The 23,013-nt window shown below is 39.5% G+C and overlaps 1 protein-coding gene across 5 annotated transcripts in view; it reads right to left on the bottom strand.

The window, feature by feature from the left end:
• The window catches only part of MICAL2 (microtubule associated monooxygenase, calponin and LIM domain containing 2), a 249,879-nt gene that overhangs the window by 19,884 nt on the left and 206,982 nt on the right, over positions 1–23,013 (bottom strand). For all 5 annotated transcript variants that reach the window (XM_017881588.1, XM_017881586.1, XM_017881587.1 and 2 more), the window contains 3 exons: positions 17,111–17,226; positions 12,837–12,929; positions 9,634–9,727 (listed from right to left, as the gene is read on the bottom strand). In XM_017881588.1, coding sequence (XP_017737077.1) covers positions 9,634–9,727; positions 12,837–12,929; positions 17,111–17,226 — 303 coding nt within the window. The remainder of the gene's footprint in view (positions 1–9,633; positions 9,728–12,836; positions 12,930–17,110; positions 17,227–23,013) is intronic.

Here is a 23,013-nt window from a genome sequence, read left to right on the forward strand (position 1 = left end):
GTATAACCCCTGCCTTGATTATACGTGGCTAAACTTTATTTTGTAACTTAACGTGAAGTTAACAGAAACTCATAAATAATAATTTTTTTTGGCTTCATGTACATGAAAAGGTCACGTGGCTGTGTGGATCATCCGCACTTCTTGGGAAGACACGAACACCTGGTACCTATGCGATGGTTTGCTTATCTACATCTCCATCTGGTCCCATAGCTGCTGGTGCATGGAAAACCCTTTCAGGGGACTCTCATGAGCAGTTAGGAACCAGGATGCAGCTGCAATGGTGCAGCCAAAAGGCAAGCAGCCACTGGCTGTGAACAGAATGGCCCAGTTCTCCAGCCCTTTCTTCCTCTCACCCTCTGCCTGGGTCCACTGTCAACTGGCTCTTCAATTGTTCCTGTGTCCTCATCACATGACTTTTCCTGTGAAAAATGTAAATATCCCACTTGCTGAGGTGAAATGATCAAAACCCAACACAAAATGACTTTTTATTAATAGAGTTATTTATATTGGCTCACTTTTGCCCAACAGTGCTCTCAAAATTGCAAAGCACACTATGTCACTCCCAAACACCAAGACTGATAAATCTTAGTCCCTACCTACCCTAGGGTGACTGGCATGTAAAGGTCAACAACTTTTTTCTTTTCTTTTCTTTTCTTTTTTAAGACAGAGTCTTGCTCTGATGCCCAGGCTAGAGAGCAATGGTGCAATTTTGGCTCACCACAACATCCACCTCCCAGGTTCAAGCCATTCTTTTCTTTAGCCTCCCGAGTAGCTGGGACTACAGGCACGCACCACCAAGCTCAGTTAATTTTTATATTTTTAGTAGAGATAGGGTTTCGCCACATTGGCCAGGCTGGTCTTGAACTCCTGACCTCAGGCGATCCACCTGTCTTGGCCTCCCAAAGTGCTGGGATTAGAGGCATGAGCCACTGCGCCAGGCCAATAACATTTTTTGGAATGGATAGTAGTAGAGAAAAAAATGATCTATTTATTCTTTAGACTCATGTCTTTTTTTTTGTTTTTTGTTTGTTTTTAACCTTTTTTTTTTTGTAGGTAATGCTGAAGGCTTCTCTGATTATGTATTGGTGTTTTTTTTTTCCAAGTTGGGTCCTGTTTTGCTGTGTGGTTCATAACTATCTATCCCTTTTGATGTGCTTTTGCACCTCCTTAGAATCTGTGAGAAGTCCTAATTCAGTGTTCGCTGCAATTTTGTTGATGTACCCTTCATCCTCACTGATGATGTAGGGGCCTTCAAGGGGCTTTAGAGAAAGTGGGGCAGGAACTCTCAATAGCAGTGTGCAGGGCCTCTCCCCTGGACTGGCTGGGTTTTGGTCCCTGCCTTTTGTTCTCTGGTCTCTGGTCAGCACTCCACTCTGGAGCTCATGTACAGACCTGTTTCATTCAAGTCTCTACCAACCTTCATACCTGGAGCTCTGGGTATGTCTGTCTCCCACAGGCTCCTTACATAGAATGATGATCATCCAGAAAGCTGTGCTGTGGATCTGGCCTGATTCAGTCTTGACAAGCCCAGGATGCTAGTAGCTAGCTCACAATTCTGTTCTGGGAGTCAGAGCATGCAGCTGAAAAATAAAAATTCTAATCTTTCCCTTTTAAATTACTTTTTTTTGTTTTGTTTTAAACTGTATATTTTCAGAAACAAAACAATTAATTTTCTTGACTTTGGGCTTTATTGAAATTGTATTATACTGTATGTATTCTTCCACAACTTGCTTGCTTTAAATTCAAAATTATGTTGTAAAAATGCATCCATGTGACTGATTCATTTTCACTGCTGTATATATAATATTCAGTTGTATGACTATACCACAAATTATTCATTTTCCTGTTAATGGATATCTGAGTTGTTCTTATGAGTTCTGCTATTATGAGCATTCTTCTATGTGTCTTTTTGGCCATGAAGGTAAGAGTTTCTCTGGAATATATATCAGGAATGAAATTCTTAAATTGTAGGGTATGCACATATTCAACTTTACAGCCTAAAGCCAAATTGTTTTCCAAAGTGTTGTGACAATTTATGCTCCCACTAACATTGAATAAGAACACCTCTTGTCCCTCACTCTTGCCAAGTACTTAGTATTATCAGATTTTTTAAGTTCTAATAATTTAATAGTTTTCAATAATTTCTTACTATAGTCTGAATTACTTGTATTTTCCTGTCTTTTTCCTAGGTTTATTAGACATTTAGTATTCTTCTGTGAAAAGTATATTTATGTCATTTGTCTATATTTATATGGTTGTTTGCCTATTTCTTACTGATTCGTAAGAGTGGAAATATTCTAGAATGCTGATTCTTTTTTGGTTATATTTTTTTGCAAACACAGTTGACCGTCTGTATCTGAGCCTTCTACATCCTCAGATTTAGCCAATTGTGGATTGAAAATATTCTGGAGAAAAAAAAGGATGGTTGTGTCTGTACTGAACATACACAGACTTTTTTTTCCTTGTCATTATTCCCTAAACAATATGGTATAAAAACTATTTACACAACATTTACATTGTATTCAGTATTATAAGTAATCTAGAGAAGATTTCAAGTATGCGACAGGACATGCATAGGTTATATGCAGTGACTACGCCATTTTATATCAGGGACTTGAGCATCCTCAAATTTTGGTACCTTCAGGGGTTCTGGAACAAATCCTCTGTGGATAACAGAGTGTGACTGTATATTTTCCAAATGAGTGGCTTTTCATTTCCTTTATAGTATCTATTGACTAACACTTGAGGTAAGAAAAATTCTTCTTAACATCTCAAGTTTCAATTTTCACATTAAAGTCCTTAATCTTTATGGAATCGATTTGTTTGTATGGTACAAAACAAGACTCAATTTCGTTTTTTTCCTCTATGGAAACCAATTGTCTCAGAATCACTTACTTCCTGTGATCTCTAACGCTACTGCTGGCTTATATCAACTTTTCATATATATGAGATTATGTTTGGGTCCTCTGGTGACTTTCAGCGAAGTATTAAAATTGGCTCCATAAGATAGTACATGTTTTTTGCTAGACTAGGTACCTTATATTTTTGATGCTAATATAAGTGATATCTTCGTTACTTCATTTTCTAGGTGTTTGATGCTGAGATACTGAAATGCAATTTTTTCTAGTGTGAGCTTATATCCAGTCACTGTTATTTAGGTCCTTATTATGTTTAATAGTTTACTTGTACATTTTGGGGGTTTTTTCAAATAAACAATCATAGCATCCAGAAATAACAAAAAATTTTTTTCTGTCTTTCCAAACCTCTTGCCTTTCTCTGCCTTGTGTTACCACACTGTTGGGATTTCCTGCACAATGTTAAATAGAAGACTTAAGAGTAGGCAACATTATCTTATTACTGATTTTTGAAGAAATGCTTCTATTTAACAGTGATGTTTGCTGCATGGTTTTGGAAGATATGTTTCAATTAGGAAAGTTCTATCTATTCTGTTCTATCGTGTCTTTTTTTTTTTTTTTTTTTTTTCTTTTTTTTTTTTTTTTTTTTTTTTTTTTGCTAAAAGTTTTAGCAAATGGATGTTAAATTGTGTCAAATGATTTTCCTTCTTCATATTGAAAAGACCATAAGATTTTCCTCTTTAATTTTCAATATGGTAGTTGTAAAATCGCCCTCAGATTGCCAGATTTAAAATTAATGGGATTAAGTGTTCATTATATTCTTTTATCTTTTTGAATCTTTGCTGTATCTGTGGTTGCATCTGCCCTTTCCATTTCTTCTTTATTTCTGTCTTCTGTTTTGTTTTTAAAAAACAACTTAAGAGGGTCAGCTTTCGTCTCTTATTAGTTTGTTCAATATTTGGCTTGCAATGAGGCCATGGACTTCCTACTGAGTGGTCAGTGAAGCTGGAAACAGAGGCGAATACATAGCAAGTGGACTGTTGGTATTTGTTGAGTGAACCAGTCTTCCATAGACTAGGAGTGTTCCTGTACATCTTTGCTGAGTGAGCCAAACTGCAAGGCCCTACCATCCTCTGAACCTGAGCCATTCCTCTAACTAATCAGGTAGAGAATTCCGAGAAGTGGGTCAGGATACTACCGTGTGACTACTGCACAACTACTTGCTTCCTGGGAAAGGGGAAATGGCTCATTTACTGCTTGCTATAAAAGCTGCTGAGTCTTTTTCCCGGGGCTCCCTAGCTACAGGACAACCCACTGCATGCACAGGTGCCATCTGGGCTCATCATGTCACACCATGGGACTTGGGGACAGGGCAACTTGGGCTACCATGCTGATGCTCCTGCTGTTTGCTATGCTGTGAATAATAAACTCTCTTGCTCTGATGTACTGAATTTTGTTGTTTACTTTTTGCACCTATAACATTGTGGCAAACAACCCAAATTTCTTGCATGCTTAATCATGCACTTCGAAGTCTTATTACTCCTGGCCATTATCTATAAGGTTGGTGTCCTTTTCTGACAATATCTCACTATATTATGTGACAAAATAATATTATCTGTGTTTCTGTGTTCATGGCTACCTGTATTTAGAGAGACTCCTTTAGAATCACAGAAGATCTCAACCCTTCCCCTGCTCTGCTGATTTATGAATACACAGTAACCAGCCATATCTAATGATGGATGAAAGGGTACAACCTTTAACCCACTGCCTTCCAGTACCTTTTGAGAACAAATAGTTATGGAAGGAAACCTAAAGAATATCTATTTCCTAAAACCCATTCCCAAATTGTGGCAGAGTGTCAGAAAGGCATGCCTCAAAACCCATAGTCTGCTATCTTTGTTGAACAGCTTTTATTGCATTGCTGTTGTTTTGGGGGGGCAGTGATGGTGGGGGTGTAGGAGTGATAACAATGAGTCTTCATTGAGATCCTTGTTTGGACCAGGCATGCAAAATTCATGTATTACAAATATTTACAGAAACCAGCTTAAATCTCTTTTAGGGAGTATAGTTATAAATGAATGTGGATGGATGAACAAATAAATACAATTTGAGTAGTCATTGACCATCCAGCTGTGTTTTATAATAACAGGGATATAAAAGAAAAGAGAAGAAATATTTTTGAATACCTATCTGTATTTCAGGCCCTTTTTTGGGTGCTTTACTAACATTATTTCACTTAATCTTTTCTTCATACCACCCCTGGGAGGTTGGTATTATTCATTCAATTTTACAGATGAGAAAATCTGGCAGAAAAGTAAATAATTGTATAAGGACTACATTGGGATTCAAACTCAGGAGGGTCTGACTCTAATGCCTGTGCTCTGTCCAGGACACCTCACTGTACATTATCCAGGAACTTTTATTCCTCGGGTCCTCAGCAGCAGCGAAAACCATGGAGTCTAAGCCCAACTACTTCCCTGGTTCTAGTGAGGCTTTTGCTGGCATTTCTCACAAAATGTGTGCTCCTGCTGCCACCTGCTGGCACCTTGCGCATCCTAATTTTCCTTGGTAAACCCCTCAGTCTCTGGGAAGTAGAAACCATCTGGCTCCAAAAAAGGCGAGAAATTCCATGCAGACAACTAGCTGGTAAATCTTCCCCAAAGCTGGTAAAGCTATAAGGGAATAATTATTCTTATTCACCTCCCCTGGGGAGAAATCCTTTCTCCTTCGAAGTTACTCAGTTTTCATCAGATTCCAGGTGTTGAAGGGAAGCCCAGATTGTGTTATCCAGACCACTTAAATTTGAATGGTGGTCTCTTGCTAGATTATGGTATTCCATGCCCCTAGTAGGTAACACTGATCATCATATTGACAAGCAACACGCCAGCAGGTAACAAACAGTGCCTCAACCAACAAGAGTCTAAGTGGCTGCAGAGCTGGGCTTGGCCTCTTTCCAGAAGATGGTAGGGCCCCCAGGAATCAGGTTACTGCATATCCTGGTCCTTCACCTGGCCAGCTAGGTCCAAGAGGGGACTTTCTTCCCTCTGTCAAAGACATCTCACAGACACACACACACACACACACACACACACACACACACACACTCACTCCACCACGTCCTGCAAAACATAATGATTTGTCATCTGGGGTGGATTGTTAGATTTTTGTTTTCTTTTGTTTCCCTTTCCTTGACAAAATGGGGAAAAACCCTTCCCGGGGGCGGGAGAGCTTATTTCTGACTGCTGGAAAAAAGAAAGCAGGAATTGTTGTCACGACAATGAGGAGCTCATCAAAGCCTCATTTTGCTCATCAGCCATCATTGCCCTCCATCCCGCACCCCCGCATGTTCCTCTAATTCAATGCCCGCCTAATGAATAACTCCCAGAACAAAAGCCCCTTTCAGGCGGCCTACATAATTATCAGAGGAGCCTTGCATAACTGTCGCAGACTACTCATGGTTTCAGGTCTGTCTCTAAATTTGGTTATTCACAACCTTTATAGCTCAATATTATTGCCTAACTGTGATCATTTTCTAATTATCCTAATAATACCTATTAAATAATTCCCATTAAATCACTTGAACCGGAGCAGCACAGGCCAGCTCAAATACAACTTAACCTAATAAGCATTGGTCATTCATTAAGCAACAGGGCAATCTCTTAGAGAGACTGAATAGAATACTAAACCACCAAGGAATATTATTATTGCACAAATGTTATTACAAGTTAGAGTATATTAATTTTGGTGCCTGGTTTGCAAAACTTCTATTTGGTTTTGAGGCCACTCTCCGTGACTTGACTCTTTTAGTCTCCAGCCCCTTGTTGATCTGCATCTATCACCCACACAAGGACAATCAAGGGAAAAAGGCCCATAAACTTAACAGGGGAATTAAATTACCAAGGATATAAAGGGAATGAATGGAATCCATCTTCTGGCTGGCTTGGCACACCTCTGAAATATCACAAGCTGGCCAGATTTCTTTTGCTATAACTGAAAATAGCTCTCTCTTTTTTTTTTTTTTTTTTTTTTTTTTTTTATTTTTGGGGGTTGGGGAAGTTTTTTAAAAGTTGTTTTAAATTTTTTTTTTTTTTTTTTTTTTTTTTTTTTTTTTTAATATTTGGGGATGAGGAAGATTTTTAGAAGATGCTTTACAATTTTGGTTTCTATCATTTAAATTTCAAGCAGTAAAAATTAGACAAATTCTTTAAAAGAAGATGTGTGTGGATACTTAGTAATATTTTGTAAAATGATGTGAGTAGTGTTTACTGAATGCCTACAACGTAGTCAATACTCTGGCAGAGACTTTGCCTATCAACACCCCTAATTCTCAAAATGACCTGGTAATATGGGGATTAGTATCTTCATTTTTCAGATAAGAAATCTAGGGCCAGAGAGGTTAAGTGATTTTCCCAGGACTATTCAGCCTAAGTGAAGTGGAACAGAACTTGAACACAGAACTTGTTGGCACCCGTAGCTCCCCACTTTCCACCATGCCACCTCTTGGCCTATGTTGCTGGCGGCAAACTGAAGCATACTCTGGCTTTTCTGGTTTTTCCTTTCCCTTTCTAACACTCTCACTGAGATCAGCAGATTCTCAAAGACAAGGACCAGAGCCTTCTGGACTGGGAATATGACCAAGCACCAAACAACGTAAGTTCATTCTACCGAAAGCCCCACAGCAGCTGTAGAGATGGACAGTGACTCTCAGTCCAGGCAGCAAGAAACTCTTTATATTTGTAATAAGCCCACTTCTTTTTTTTTTTTTTTTTTTTTTTTTTTTTCCGGAGACGGAGTCTCGCTCTGTCGCCCGGGCTGGAGTGCACTGGCGCGATCTCGGCTCACTGCAAGCTCTGTCTCCCGGGTTCATGCCATTCTCTTGCCTCAGCCTCCCAAGTAGCTGGGACTATAGGCTCCCGCCACCATGCCCAGCTAATTTTTTGTATTTTTAGTAGAGACGGGGTTTCACCATGTTAGCCAGGATGGTCTCGATCTCCTGACCTCGTGATCCGCCCGTCTCGGCCTCCCAAAGTGCTGGGATTACAGGCATGAGCCACAGTGCCCAGCCTGTAATAAGCCTACTTCTAATAAGCAAATTTGGGTCATCTTTGCAAGGAAATCCAGTGCATTTTAGTGAAAAAGCAAACAGGTATTGGTTAATCATCTGCTCCAAGCCAGACACTGGTCTATGAATATTACATAAATTATTTTAGCTAATCCTCACCACAAATACAAGTAACTATTATTATCACTCCCAATTTACCAACAAGAAAACTGAGGCACAGAAGAGGTAAAGTCTGACTCTAGCATTTCCCTGAAATCTAGTCCTAAATTAACCACGTTAATGAAACTGAAACCTCAGGACCCCTCACTTGGATGGGTCTTCGCAAGGTTCTGGAAGCAGCCTTCACAATTTTACATGCATGACTTTGCATGAACTCCAGGCCTCAGGAAATCTGGGTCTGCACCTGCTAGTGTCATCGCTGTCACATAACCGGACTTTTAAATAATTGAAATCCTAATGTTTCACTTGTTAAGTAACAAGTAACCTGTTATTTATATTATTGCACATTATTTCAGTGCTCGGTTTTTCACCTTTTATATCCCAAATGCTGAAGGCTGAAGACATTACATTATAAAATTAAAGAGACAATACCCCCAACAAACTCTTAGGGCCCCCCAATTCATGAGCCACACACCTACTGGAAGATTTCCGAAAATGTAGATTTAAGCCATTCCTTACCTGAAAACCCATTCACTGGCTCATTTGTGAAGATATTTCATGTCTTTTCACATTTGACCTTTGCAGGCGCTGTTCCCTCTGCCAGAACAATCTCCTCTTCACTGGTTAACTCTTGTTCCTCCTCAGGTTCTCATCGTATAGATCACCCCTTCCCAGAAGCCTTGCCCGCTGGCTCCCCTTGCCCCAAGATCACTTAGGCACTTCTTGGTTCTGTTCATATTGTACCTAATGCTTGTTCCTTGCACAGCATTTGTCATACTGTATTGTGGCTTACCTCTTTACCTATGTGTGTCTCTCAATGGACTATAAACTTCTCAAGGTAGGAACTGCTTCATACTCATTGTTACAGACCCAGTGTTTTAATGTCTAATACATAGTAGGTCTTCACCAGATGAATTCTGTTTGAATCTAAGAATCTAAGAATCTGAAACTATTACTGGAATAGTTACCACTTATTGCTTTACCTTGGGCCAGGCAATGTGTTAACTTAAGCATCATATATAATTTCTTCTTTAATCCTTATATCAGTTCTATAAAGGAGAAAAACACTATCATCCCCATTTTAGAGGAGAAAACGAAAAAGTATAAAGGTTTATAATGTGACTGGCCCAAGGTCACACAGGTAGTAAAGGAAAAACCAGGACATTGACTCACTCTGGGCTTTGAATTACTACCAACACTGCTCCAATACCCATATATTTCTCCTGAATTTATTTTAATCCCTGAATTACAAAGAACATTCATGTCAGCCAGTGGAGAGGTAGCGCTGAATAGAAGCACAGTTACAAGGTCCACGGGCTAACCAATGCTCCTGGGAATTTCAAATTGGGCCACTAGTTTGATTTTTACATTTGATCTTGGCCAAAAGGCCGATAAGCAATAGTTTGATGTTTAAAGTGTGCAGCAGTTGTGGATTTAGCACCATATGTCCATGCTAACAGCTCCCCAGCAGGTGACAAGGTCTGTTTTCCTCAGATGGTTAGACTAGTACTATTCTCAGACCACGCCCACTGCTCTGGATCTGCTGGGACGCCATACCTGCTTCTCCTCGCAACGCCTTCTCCAGCCTCACACCCTGGATCTCAGAAGCCCTCTGCAGCTCCTCCACCTCCTCCAGCTGCCTCTGGATGGCCTGCAACACCAGGATCAGATGTCACACAAGGACTTTCCACATAAAGTCCCAAGAGGGGCCGATTCTGTCAATTACTTTCCAAGAGAAAGAGTCCCTTTCACTTGTGATGGTCCTGCCTTGAGTAACTAGGCAAGGACCTCTGAATCCCAGACAACTATACCCTGATGTTTCCCTTCCTTAGCATGCAACATAAAGCAAGGAATCTGTGTGTATGTTCAACTGGCCCCTAAGTAGACATTAAAACAGTCCCCTTAGACAAGGCCAATCACAGATGTCCTCCAAGACAGAGGCTGTTGGGTGAGGTGAGCAGTCATCATGGCTCCTGGACTCCTTGGAGCCAACAGCCCCTGACTATGGCCATGGCATAATGATTGGAGCTGCAGCCACTGTTCAGAGTAAGGTAGGGGGTCCAGGGGCAAACATGGTACTTGCATAATCTATTTTCCCCAAGAAGAACCAGCCTATACCTCCCAAGGAGTCAGTCTGGAGAAAGAGAACTGGGTCAGCTCTTGGGGTTTCGTGCTCCTGTTTTAGATTGTCCTGCTCCTGTCCTTAGCTACAAATTGTACCTGTTCTTTCATTGCACCATGGGCAGATGCCCAGCGTTCTTTCATTGTGGAAGTGTACTGTGGCTTTGTTACTAGCAGGTTGTTAAGGCAAGACACAAGATGTTTAACTTGTTAGGGATGACATCATCCTCTCCTTAGGTTCATTATAGACACCTGTTATGGTCTGGGGTCATGACTGCATTTGCATTTACATATTTATTTTCTTTACTATTAATCTCTTGTGTATATTACAAAGGAAAGTTAGGGAAAAGCCATTCCTATATAAATTTTGTTCATCCCCATCCATTTTCTCTGCTTTCAAATACCATGCTGTCAAAAGGCATATCCCTTGGCAGAACAGACTTTGTACCTGGCAGAACAGGTATATTCAAGGAACTGTCAGTTGTTTGGGCAGGCAGAATGCCTGTGTTCCTTCTCTGTTTTACTTTACTCTGTCTCACTCCCTTCTTCCTTAACCCCACATCTTTCTAAATCTCCCCTGGAATCACAAGTACAGCAGCCAAGACCCCTCCAACCCCGGAAAGAGACCCAAGCAGGGAGGGGTGGGGCCTGTGCAACCACCTGGCTCTTCTTGTCCCAGCTATGAGTGCTTAAGTCCCAACATAATATCTGAAATAGATGGAAAGTCTACTTAAAACTATTTGTAATTTCATGCCCTCTTCCTGTCTCTCCCTTAAAGACAATTACATCTTTATAAATCCATCTCTTGCTGGCATGCTGTAGAATTGCTAAAGAAAGGAAGCACCTAAATGGCTTTATTAATGATCACTGTGCAGTTACAGCTATCTAGTTCTTAGAGACTAAATTGTGTCCCACCCGAAAGACATATGTTTGTCACATCCCCAGTGTGACTATATTTGGAGATAAGGCCTTTAAGGAGGTAATCAAGGTGAAATGAAGTCATAGGGCTGGGGCCCTAATCCAACACAGCTGATGTCCTTACAAGAGGAAAAGACACCAGAGATATTTTTCTCTGCTCATGGGAACTCACAGAAAGACCATGTGAGGACATGTGAAGAAAGCAGCTGTCTACAAGCCAGGAAGAGAGGCCTTACCAGGTGTCAAACCTGCCAGCACCTTGATCTTGGACTTCTTGGCTCCAGAACGTGAGGAAAATGAGTTTCTATTGTTTAAGCCACCCGGTCCGTGGTACTTTGTTATGGCAGCCCAAGCAGATGAATACAGTGGTCATTCTTTAGAAACTAAGCATGAGGCTGGATATGGTGGCTCACACCAGTAATCTCAGCATTTTGGGAAGCTGAGGTGGGAGGATCACTTGAGCTCAGGAGTTCGAGACCAGCCTGGCCAACATGGTGAAAACCCGTCTCTACTAAAAATACAAAAATTAGCTGGGCACAGTGGTAGGCATCTGTAATCCCAGCTACTTGGGAGTATGAGGCAAGAGAATCACTTGAACCCAGGAGGCAGAGGTTGCAGTGAGCTGAGATCACACCACTGCACTCCAGCCTGGGCAACAGAGCAAGACTCTGTCTCAAAAAATAAAACAAAAAACAACTAAGGCTGAAAGTCTCAGAGATTCAAAAGGGCTGCTATGGGTGCCAGCAGGGCTCAAAAGGCCACTGTAATTCCTCTCTTACCATAACTTTCTGTGATGAAAATACAAGGAAGAGGCATTGCTTAGTCTGCCAATCAATATCATAAGACTTGTCTTGTTCTTGGAAGGAAAAGTTGCAGTGTTTCAAGGAAACCTGTTTTAGAGGTTGCAAGTGGACAGAAGTGACTTTTCCCCATTCGCTAGGTGAAAGAGGTGACTCCCAAGCCAGCCACGGGGAAGGGGAAAGGAGGGTGGATTGAATGACATCACTCTGGTCAGAAATAGTGTGTAGGATTATTAGCCAGATAAAGGGATTAAATGGAGAAAGGGATGTGAGGGTATACTGGATTAACGTGAGTGGTCATTCTAAGTCTGTGTATCCTAAAACCCAACCCTTGTTCAAGACTAGGCTTGGGTTCCTCAGAGAGATGGAGGATGCCTTGACTTTCTGCTTCATTTTGCCTGTCTGTGATGGAGTTGTGGCTGAGCAACTTGGGCGGAAGTGTTCAAAGTGAGCAATCAGGCCAGGAAATCTGTACTGGAATGCTAGATACTTATGATTTCAACTAATCTTGAAATGGAGACAGCCCTTAATAGCTGCCAGTTTAGTAAAGACACTGTCAGGGAGTTGGTGGAAGGTTTGTGTCCTCACAGAGGACAAAACTAAGGTCACTGCTATGTGGCTGTCAGGGATGACTCCCAAGGCCATGCGTTGGCTCTTGTTCCAGCCTCACATGTCTGCAGATGGAGGGGTGGCTGAGAATAGGCTGGATTAACATGGGGGCTCTCCAGGACCCAGAGTCTTACTGAAACTAAGCCAGAGCCTCTTTAAAACAGCCACAAATCTGGTCCCTCAGAGAACAAGACTGACCTTTCTCCAGCCTGCTTTCCCTAATACAACGCAGACTCTCAAACCTCTTTCCCATCCAGAGTCCCAGGATCCTGGACCCAAGCCCACTCACTCATCTCCAGTTTATTTACTGACCTGAGCCTTATAGAGCCTTTTCAATTCTTCTTGCTTAACCATCTGCTTCATTGCTTTTTCTAGCTTCTTTCTTCTTCTAAGTGTCTTTTTCTCCTATGAAAATCAATAGAAAAAAAAAATTATGTCAGATAAAAATGGGTTTGAAATTTACAATGTATCATTATAAGCTTCTGCCCTCTCCAACTAATGATTCCTAGCCACTGCTTACCTTCTAAAATAATGACATCTGGTAGAACTCTATGCAATGATAGAAATAACCTATACCTGTGCTGTCTAAAATACAGAAGCGACTAGCCCCATGTGGCTAGTGGACACTTGAAGTGAGCGTGGATTAGAAATTGAATTTTAAATTTTATTCAATTTTAATGAATTTAAATGTAAATTTAAGTAGCCACATGTTGCTAGTAGGTTCTGGACTGGGAAGCTGCTATGTGTGTATTGGGAGGGAGTCTATGTGCAGGTCTGTAGCTGGGAATTGCTATAATAGAATACTGTCTGGGTTCAGCTGAAAGAAGGAATGATACAAGAATTATACTTTACAGGGGTGCTACAATATGGCCTAGGGATGAGGGGCTTGGGAGAGAGAGACAGGCAGGCAAGCAGACAGGTATACACACACATGCTCTCTCTCACTACATGGAAAACCAGTTAACAACTTTAAATAGTGCTTAGGTTGAGTCTACAGTGGCTAATTAAACCTGGAAATGGAGAAATGTATCATTCCAATGAAAGTGTTTTTTGGCTTGAGGGAAGCATGATATTGCTTCTCTTCCCTACCTCTCTTTGTTTATACAATTATAGCATTACTGTCACCGGGTTGTGTGTGTACCTGTGCTTGTTAAAACTTTTTTTTTTTAATTGATGCATATAAAGTAGAAGTCTAGAGCTTGACAGTGTCACTTCCAAGTTTTAGACAAAAGAGAAAAGAGAAGTGATGGTGTGGCTAATTCCACACACTGGAAAGTTCAGGAGACACTTCTGATGGGAGAAATAGCAGAGACTAATGGTTGAGCACTGGGACCACAAGACAGGCAAAGCTGGCATCCAATCCCAACTGAGATGTGCGAGCTTCAGAATGTCACACAACATTCTGAACTTCAGTGCCCTCTTTAGAGTCATGAGAAGAATTTAGTGCCTACTTTGTGGGGATATACTAAGGACTAAATGAAATAACAAGACTAAGCCTTTTGTAGAGTACCTGAAAGAGGCATGGGATGAACACTCAGTAAATACCAAGAGCATGATTTTTATTATTATTAGCACACCTATATTATTATATTTTAAATTAGCATGATTATCACTTTTTACTAAAATCTATTATGATTTTTGTGTGTAGGAGTATATATTATACATACACACACAGACATTCTGTATCTACAAAATAAATGTTCAAATTGCGCTATTTTTACTCTGTGTGACTTCTCTGAGCATACACATCAACTTTCCATATACTAGGATGAGGATTAGAGCATGCTAGACATTTCTTTTTAATGCTGGAAGAAATAACTATGAAATTTAAAAATTGTTGCAGCTAGCTTGGTGCCTACAGGCTATTTTTCTGGAATTCTCCTTAGGACCTGAAATCCTAAAGATCTTCTTCATCCTTGGAATAAAATTTTACTCTCAGAACTCAAATTATTCCATATCATATCATCCCTGTTTACAGGAGATGACTACCAGATTGAATGTCAATCACTCTGAATGGGGATTCCAGACCTTTTGCACAGGAGATTCTTCATGCGGCAGCTAGGATCTTTCTGGAAAGGCTCTAGAGGAGAGGTGGTGGGGATCAATGGTAACTGTCATCCAGAGATTGTCTAACTTAGTCTATATGGAGTCAGTTCATTTATTAGCAAGTGCTCCTTGAGCTTCCATTATACTAACCTATGTAATAAATCCTCACATTTACTAAATGCTATATGTCAGACACTGTACTAATTATTTCACATGCATCATCCCATTTATTCCTCAAATTGCACTTACTTTAGAGGTAAGGAAATAAAAACTCAGAGAGGAAATTAACTTATACAAGATGATGCAATTATTAATAGGCAGAGCCAGGAGTTAGGCACAGGTAGCCTGAATCTAGTATCCACATTTCATTAAGTCTATACTGCCTTTCCTTGTGCCACATGCCATTTAGACACAACAAGGACCTACTCTAAAGTGGGACTATAGAAAAGAAATGCCAATGCCTCCCCTAAATGAAGACCACTGAATGCAGTTCCCAGGCGAAAGGTGGGGGGAATTGCCTCAACAGCATCATGTGGTCTTAGTGCTTCCCAGCAGCAAAGCTATCAAACTCTGACTGTTTTATCAAGAGTCAGCAAAACAGAACCTAGAGGAGGAAAGAAAGTCATTTATTGCCTTTTATTAAAAAGTTGCTGATACAGAAAAGAAGGATGCTTCATTAATAAACACTCACATAGTCTTACATATACAAGGCATGGTTCTTATATCCTCACTGATGGTGATGATGCAGAGAGGGAAAGACGCGAAGGGCGATGGAAGAAAAGAAGCAGAAACCCGGCAGAATCAAAGACAAGATGCTGTGTCTCTTCCTGCCTTAGTCTCTTAGATCTGGATGGTGGTGTGGGAGGAAAGGCAGTGGGGAACAAGGGTCAAGCAAAGGGAAGGGGCTGAGAGGACACATTCTACCTCCAGTTTCCTGTGCAAAGGTTCATTTGAGCTGTCATGGGCTCTGTGCCACCTGACTGGGGACACACCTGTATGGGACAGAAGAGACAAAGAAACCAGAGGACGAAAACCTCCTCTCATTCCTTCAGTGTGAGCCCTCGAGAGGTTGGAAAAAAGAAATCTTCTTGCCAGCTTCCCTTCGTGTAAGAGTAGGCCAGGTCAGAAGCCAGGTGAAGCAGGCATGCTTTACCACCTGGCAAGCTGACATGGTGGCAGGCTCTGTTCTGGGCCAGCAGGATGATAAGGAGCTATTTGTGAGACTGGTCCTAGATACCACAGTCTTGCTATTTCAATATGTTTGGGCCATTCTATTCTTTTATTCTCCATGAGTGTCAAGATGGCTGGGGCTGGGATCTCTGCCTAATTGGAATATAGAATTAACTCAGGGTCATTCAAGGGGATGAGAGGGGCAGTAAGAAAACCACAGAAATCAACACAACACACACATAATTCATTTGTGTTGAATACTGAATTAATTAGGGACACCATTGTTAGAAATGAGAAATTCATACATCTTTCTCTCTCAACTCTCTCTCTCTCTGTCTGTCTTCTCCCTCCCTCTCTCTTCCCCTCTCCTCCCCTTTCCCCCTACACATCCCAGATCCCTCCTGCCTTGCTTCAAACTGGGCCATGGGGAGTTGGAACCCCAGAGTGACTTGAGATGATGCCAAAGCTCCTAATGCCAGATATGGAAAAGTTGAGAGTAAGTAAATAAATTTGGTTCTCCTCCTCCCTCCCCAGATCCTCACTACTCCAAAAAATAAACACTGCCAGAGCAGTGAACTGCTTCTCTTTCTACCCGGGAAGCATTTTGGGTCCAACCACTCAGTAACCCCTGCCCCCACCTGCCCCACCAAGTACTCTACTGTCTCAGTGAAAATGCTCCAGCTTCAGTGGATAAAGAAAATAATGGCGGGCTTTGGTTAGGGGACGTCTGTCTCTGTGTATGTGACATACAGACATTTACAGACATATACAATGTCTGTGTTTTTTAATCTACAGATATAAGAGTTGTTTAGAGTCTCCAAAAACATTAATGTTCATTGAGAAAAGAAGTCAATCGTCTCCCCAGCTGGCACGGGGCTTGTCCCTTCCACAGCAGGGATCCTTGGAGTATCCATGTCTAGATGAAACTGCATGGTTCATTTCATATTTCTGATAGAATAAACATAACATTTTCCATGCAATCTGCCTCTAGTGCTTCTTAAATGAAGCTGTGCTTCCCCCAGGGAAATATGCATCTGCTTGTTGTAATGTTTTCGATGGTTTGCTTGTTGGACCACATATTAAACCCACTTTAAGAGCTGCCGTCACCAAATGGTTTCAAGTAAATATGTCTTTTTTTTTTTTTTTCTCCAATTTGGGTCTGAGAAAGGCAAACTTCTACAAGCTTTTTTTTTTTTTTAAAGAAGATAATTCTTTGGGTGTTCAAGGTAAAGAAAGCACCCTGTCAGATGCAATGAAACATGATCCTGTTAACGAAACCACTGCAGCTGGAGCCCACATTGGTTCTGAAATCTGGATGGTAAGCAGTCCCCACCAGCCAAGGCCCTCTTTGGCTGGTCAAGTGTTGTTACCTTTGACTGCAAGGAAAGCTGGGGATCAAATTCTTCATCTGCAGAGGAGGAGGAGGTTGAAGAGGCAGAAGAGGAAGCCTCTGTTACCTGTGCTCTGAGGGGAAAGCTCTTGGAGTCTGAAATGGGAACAGAAAAACTCAATGAACTGCTAGCTTCATTTCCTGCTTTATGAACCAAAGCTGCTGCTTCCTCCTCCCCCCTTACTCTCATTCCCTTCCTCCCTGCCCTCCCCTCACTGCACCTGCCGTGAGCATGAGGCAACAGTACCTAAGGGCAACTGAAAATTTGGCCCTCCGCATTAATTACATTTCTGGGTCCCTGCCAAGAGCTTGCAGCTCTCTTTTCACATTAAAAAAAAAAAAAAAAAAAAAGCCAAGGTATTATGCAGAAATCAATTAATTCCTTAAACACCATTTATATGGTGTGTTGCTCAGAATGCATTCAGAGATAAAATCTATTATTAAAATGCATGTCTGAAGTTAGTTGAGTTACCTAAATGCTTGTGTAAGGTTCATTCTGCAGAGTAATTGAATGCAAAAAAGTTGGAGCCAGCTCTTAAACAAACCGCCCTTCTGTGGCTCACAGCATCTGGCACCCATTTTTACTACATGACATCTGCTCAGTGTAAAAGAGCTGGCGTCAGAATGTCTGGTCATAGAAAAAAAAAATCCCAAATGTAATCAGAAGCAAAAGGACTCTAAGCCTAAGGTTTTATCACATAGTCTCATGCAACATAAATATTTCATTAATTATGGCCAAACAAATGCCATTTTTATTTTCCCAACTTGCAGATATTATCACATCATCGAAGTGGTGATTCAAATGCCAGGAAAGGCAGTTTCAGATAGGGATGGCTCAACAATACAGGGCCCAAGGGAGAGCTGAAGTCGAGGAGATATGCCAACCTCTGAACAAGAGGTAAATGGTTAGAGGCAGCAAAGTGCCCAGGTTAACTAGAATCACTCTGTGATGCGGCCAGAGACCATGTGTGATAAGGTGTTCCAGGTGCCACAGGAGGCTTTTATTCTTCTCAGCAAGAACATCTGCCCCTACACATCAACATGATGCAGAGTTGATGAGTAATAGCTGGATTAACTCACTCCGATCACTGAATATCAGGACCAGCTAGGACTCCACGATAGGAAATTGACTAATCTTTACTTTGCTGTGGCTGCTTATGTCTGAATAGAAATAGGTGTTGGGTCGGAGGAAAGGAGAAGCACCTCCGAGTCAACTAACATTCTCTCCAGCCTGTCTTTTCCTCCCTAAAATTTTCAACTATTCACCCTAGTGAGAGAGGCCAAGTTTGACAAAATAAGGGTATTTTAGCCTACAGGAGCACATTTACATATGTTGTTATTCAAAGCAAAATAGTGCAAAACATCTATATAATAATCTAATCTCTCCGGGGAGGGGGTTTGCTGTTTTCTAGTTTAATTTGCCAGATGGAAAGCTCAGGTAAAGATAGAATCAGAGAGCAGTATAATATGAGAGGAAGCATTGCTATTGATGAGCTGAGATTGTTTCCCAATTCTAGCCACTAAATGACCACTGAGTAATTTAGTCACTGAGTGTTCACTTCTTAGTGTATGACCTTGAGGAAATAATTTTACCTCTTTGAGTTTCTCAGGATCATGATTTCTAACTTGCAGAATTGTTGTGGAAGGGTGAAGATAATCAGTGGAAAGTGCCTAGCACAATGCCTGGTATATTAGCAGTGCCAAAGTAAATGTTCTTATTGTTGGCAGCAGCAAGAGCAGCAGGAACCACTTGATCATCATCACTGATCTAACATAACAATACTGCAACATTAGAAAACTGCCTAGTTATCCTTTGTTTATGGAAGAAATATAAACCTAAAGTTGAAACTTCTTCTAACTTTCAAAAAACAAATATTTCCATTGAAATTTCTTTTTGAAATTGAGGAGAAAATGCTTCCAAAGATAATGCATTTCTTAAACTTCTGGCAAGAAAGAAGTTATATAGTTGCCACTGAGTCTTTTTCTTGTTACCCTCTCCATCACAGAACCAAACATTCTAGTACTTTTTTGTTTTTCCTTTTTTGAGATGGAGTCTTGCTCTGTCACCCAGGCTGGAGTGTAGTGGCGTGATCTAGGCTCACTGCAACCTCCACCTCCCAGGTTCAAGTGATTCTCATGCCTCAGCCTCCTGAGCAGCTGGGATTACAGGCGCCCACCAACATGCCCAGCTAATTTTTGTATTTTTAGTAGAGATGAGGTTTCACCATGTTGGCCAGGCTGGTTTCGAACTCCTGATTTCAGTAATCCACTTGCCTTGGCCTCCCAAAGTGCTGGGATTATAGGTGTTAGCCACTGCACCTGGCCTAGTACACTTTTCATTTGTAAAATCTTAAAGACTTTGCAGCATTGTTCCATTCTGGCTGTGTTAGAATGACTGATTCTGGAATTCATCTCCCAACACAAAGCACTGAAAATTAAGACAAAATACATGAAGCATCTATTTTCAGGCATGGGACAACTGTGCAGTGCAGTGCAGAACTGTGATAAAGGCAAGAACAGAAGCAAATGAGGAAAGTCCTACAATCACAGTAGCTTTCTGCTTAGAGGGTCTTTCCAGAACACAGTACAGGTAAGAAGAAGCTAAATAAAGCATAACAGATTCATTGAGTTGAAAAGACAGATGAGAGTTTGGGCAGGCTGAAACAGCTGGAATATGTGGGACAGAGTATTGGAGAAGAGGGATCTATATAAAGAAGAAATTTACACCTAAGCATAGAAATCCCCTCGAGTCTATTGCTTATAGTAAACTATAGATACATAGAGAGAAACTCTATGAGGTTAGGCAAATAGTTGCTGGGAAGTTGTAGGCTAAACAATCTTGAAAGCTTTTACAGGACTGGGAGATGTTCAAGTTCTTCCTAGCCAGGGTAGAACAAAAATTTGAGGCATTGATAGAGACCACAGAAAAATTACAGGGAATGAATTAGCCCTAGAGTAAAGGTTATTATAGATTCACCTGAACAAAGCGTAAAAGCAAGTCTTGAAAGGAAAACAAATCATCTGCAAGTTACCCTACTGCCTGCCAAATATTCTTTATTGCCTATTTAATTCCTTAATTAAAGAAAATATAAATATGCTACAATGTAACATTCAAAGTCTGGCAGCTGGTAAACAATTACTAGATATGTAAAACAGCAGGACAAGTCTGATAATCAAGAGAAAAATTCGTCAATAAAAGCAGACCCAGAAATGACCGATATGATGGAAATAGCAGACGAGAATTTTGAAATAGCTATCATAAATGTGCTCAAGAACTCCACCAAAAAAACTATTATAATAAATCAGTAAAGTTGCAGTATACAAAATTAACATAGGAAAATTAGGAGCATTTCTATACACTAACAACAAACTATCTGAAAAAGAATGAAAAAAATCTCATTTATAATAACTTCAAAAAAAACCCACCTAGGAATAAATTTAACCAAGGAGGTGAAAGACCTATACGTTGAAAATCATAAAACATTAATAAAAGAAATTGAAGAAGACACAAAGAAATCAAAAGATATCTCATGTTCATGGATGGAAACAATTACTGTCAACATTTTCACTAAATATATACAGTTGAAGAATTGCAACTAAAAAGATATTGTCAGATTGGATTTTAAAAAAGCAAGAACATGCTATATATTGTCAATAATAAATTCGTTTTAAATATAAAGAGAAATTAAAGTAAAAATTTAGAAAAACTAGAGTGTGATAACTCTATAAGAAAGATCATGTGACTGTATCAAAGTAACTTGGGGACCAGGAATATTAACAAAGATAAAGAGGGACATTCCATAATAAAAGGTAAACCTATTAAGAAAAGAAACAATTTTAAAGATGTGTGCACTTGATTAATTAAATAAATAAAATATAGACATGCTTAATTAAATATTAATTAATTACAGAGCTCCAAAATACATGAAGCAAAATGGACCAAACTGAAAAGAAAATGGGCAATTCAAAATTATAGCTAAGGGGTATTAACTCTTTTCTCTTGGAAATTGAAAGAATAAGTACACAAAAGTAAAAGTATGTTACTTGGATACACTATTAAACAACTTGACTTATTTCACATCATAGTACACTTCACCAAAGAGCAACAGATGATTTGAAAGGGCACAGGAAACATTTCCTAAGTTAGACTATATCCTGGGCTTTAAAACAATCTTGATAAAGTTCTAAGGAGATTGAAATAATAAAAACCATGTTATCTGACCACAAGACAATTAAAGTAGAAATTAGAAATTAATAACTGAAAGATACTCTAGAATATCCACAAAATATTTGAGAATTAAATAACACACTTCTAAATAACCCATAGGTCAAAAAAAAAAATCACAAATAAAATTAAAACAATGTATTTTTGAGACAGAGTCTCACTCTGTCACCCAGACTACAAAGAAAATTAAGAACAACTTGAACAGAATGAAAACACAACGTATTAGAATTTGTAGGATTCAGCTAAAGCAGTGCCCAGAGGCAAATGCATTGCTTTACATTGTTTATATTAGAACAGAAGAAAGGTTTAAAATCAATGATTTAAGCATACTGTAAGAAGCTAACAAATATGAATCAATTTCAAAGAAGTAAAAATAAGACTGACAATTGACTTTGAAGAGAAACAACGGAAGCTACGAACAATGGCATGTATCATCAAATGATGAAAGACAATGCCTACTGTCAACTTGCAGTCCATATTCTAAAGAAATATCCTTTAAAAACAAAGGCAAAAGTGAAATGTTTTCAAACAAAACCTGGCAGAATTATCCTCAGCATACTCACACTTAAAGGAATGCCACGGGGAGTTCTCCAAGCAGAAGAAAACCAATCTAAGATGAAAGTATAGTGATGCAGAAAAAGATGAAGAACCAGTAAAATAGCACATTCAGGACTGTTTCAAACCATAATCATAATGTCTATGGGTTTAAAAGATGTATTGAATTAAAATATATGACAGCAATCACACAAAAGTTGAAAGAAGGTAAACGGAGTTTAAAGTTTTCTTAAGTCTTAGGTTATCCAGAAGGAGATAAGAGAATTAATTTAATATAGATTCATTTTAGTTATCAATTAACATTATAGTCTCTTGGGTAACCGCCAAAATAATAATGAACAAAGTTTACATAATTACAGGCACTATATACTATGTATTACATAAATAATAAAGAGAAGAAATTGAATTTTAAAATTCCAGATTAGTTAAAAATAAAGCAAGAAAAGAGAAAAAATGAACAAGTCAGATGAGACAAATGAAAAACAAACAGTAAACTGATAGATTTAAACCCAAATATATCAGTAATTATGTTAACTGTAAGTAGACTAAATATTCACAATAAAAGACAGAGACCATCAAATTGCATTTTCAAAAACCCAAACTATAGGTTGCTTATAAGACAGACACTTTAAATATAATAATACAGTAACATTAAAGTAAAAAGAAGGAAAAAGGGATATCATGTGAAAAAACAAAAGAAAGTTTGTATAGCTATCCAAAAAAAAAAAAAAAAAATCAGACCGAGACATTAAGGCCAGAAATATAACAAAAATAAGGGACATTTAATGATTATCAAAGCATCAATTCAAAAGTATACTATAACAATCATAAATGTGTACATACCTAACAGCATAGCCTCAAACTATATAAAGCAAAACTTACTGAACCAAAAGAGAAACAGTCAAATCCCTCAACCATTGTTAGCTATTTTAAACAAAGCTCTCTTAGCAAGTGACAAAAAAAAAAAGACAAAAGAAAAAAATCAGTAAGGATATAGAAGATATGACTAAACACTATTAATAAATTTGACCTAATTGATAAGCAAATACAGAATATCACATCCAATAACTAGAGAATATATATTAATATCTATGTACATATTC

Source organism: Rhinopithecus bieti, unplaced genomic scaffold, assembly GCF_001698545.2.
Source record: "Rhinopithecus bieti isolate Rb0 unplaced genomic scaffold, ASM169854v2 scaffold_11944, whole genome shotgun sequence".
NCBI classification, from domain to species: domain Eukaryota; kingdom Metazoa; phylum Chordata; class Mammalia; order Primates; family Cercopithecidae; genus Rhinopithecus; species Rhinopithecus bieti.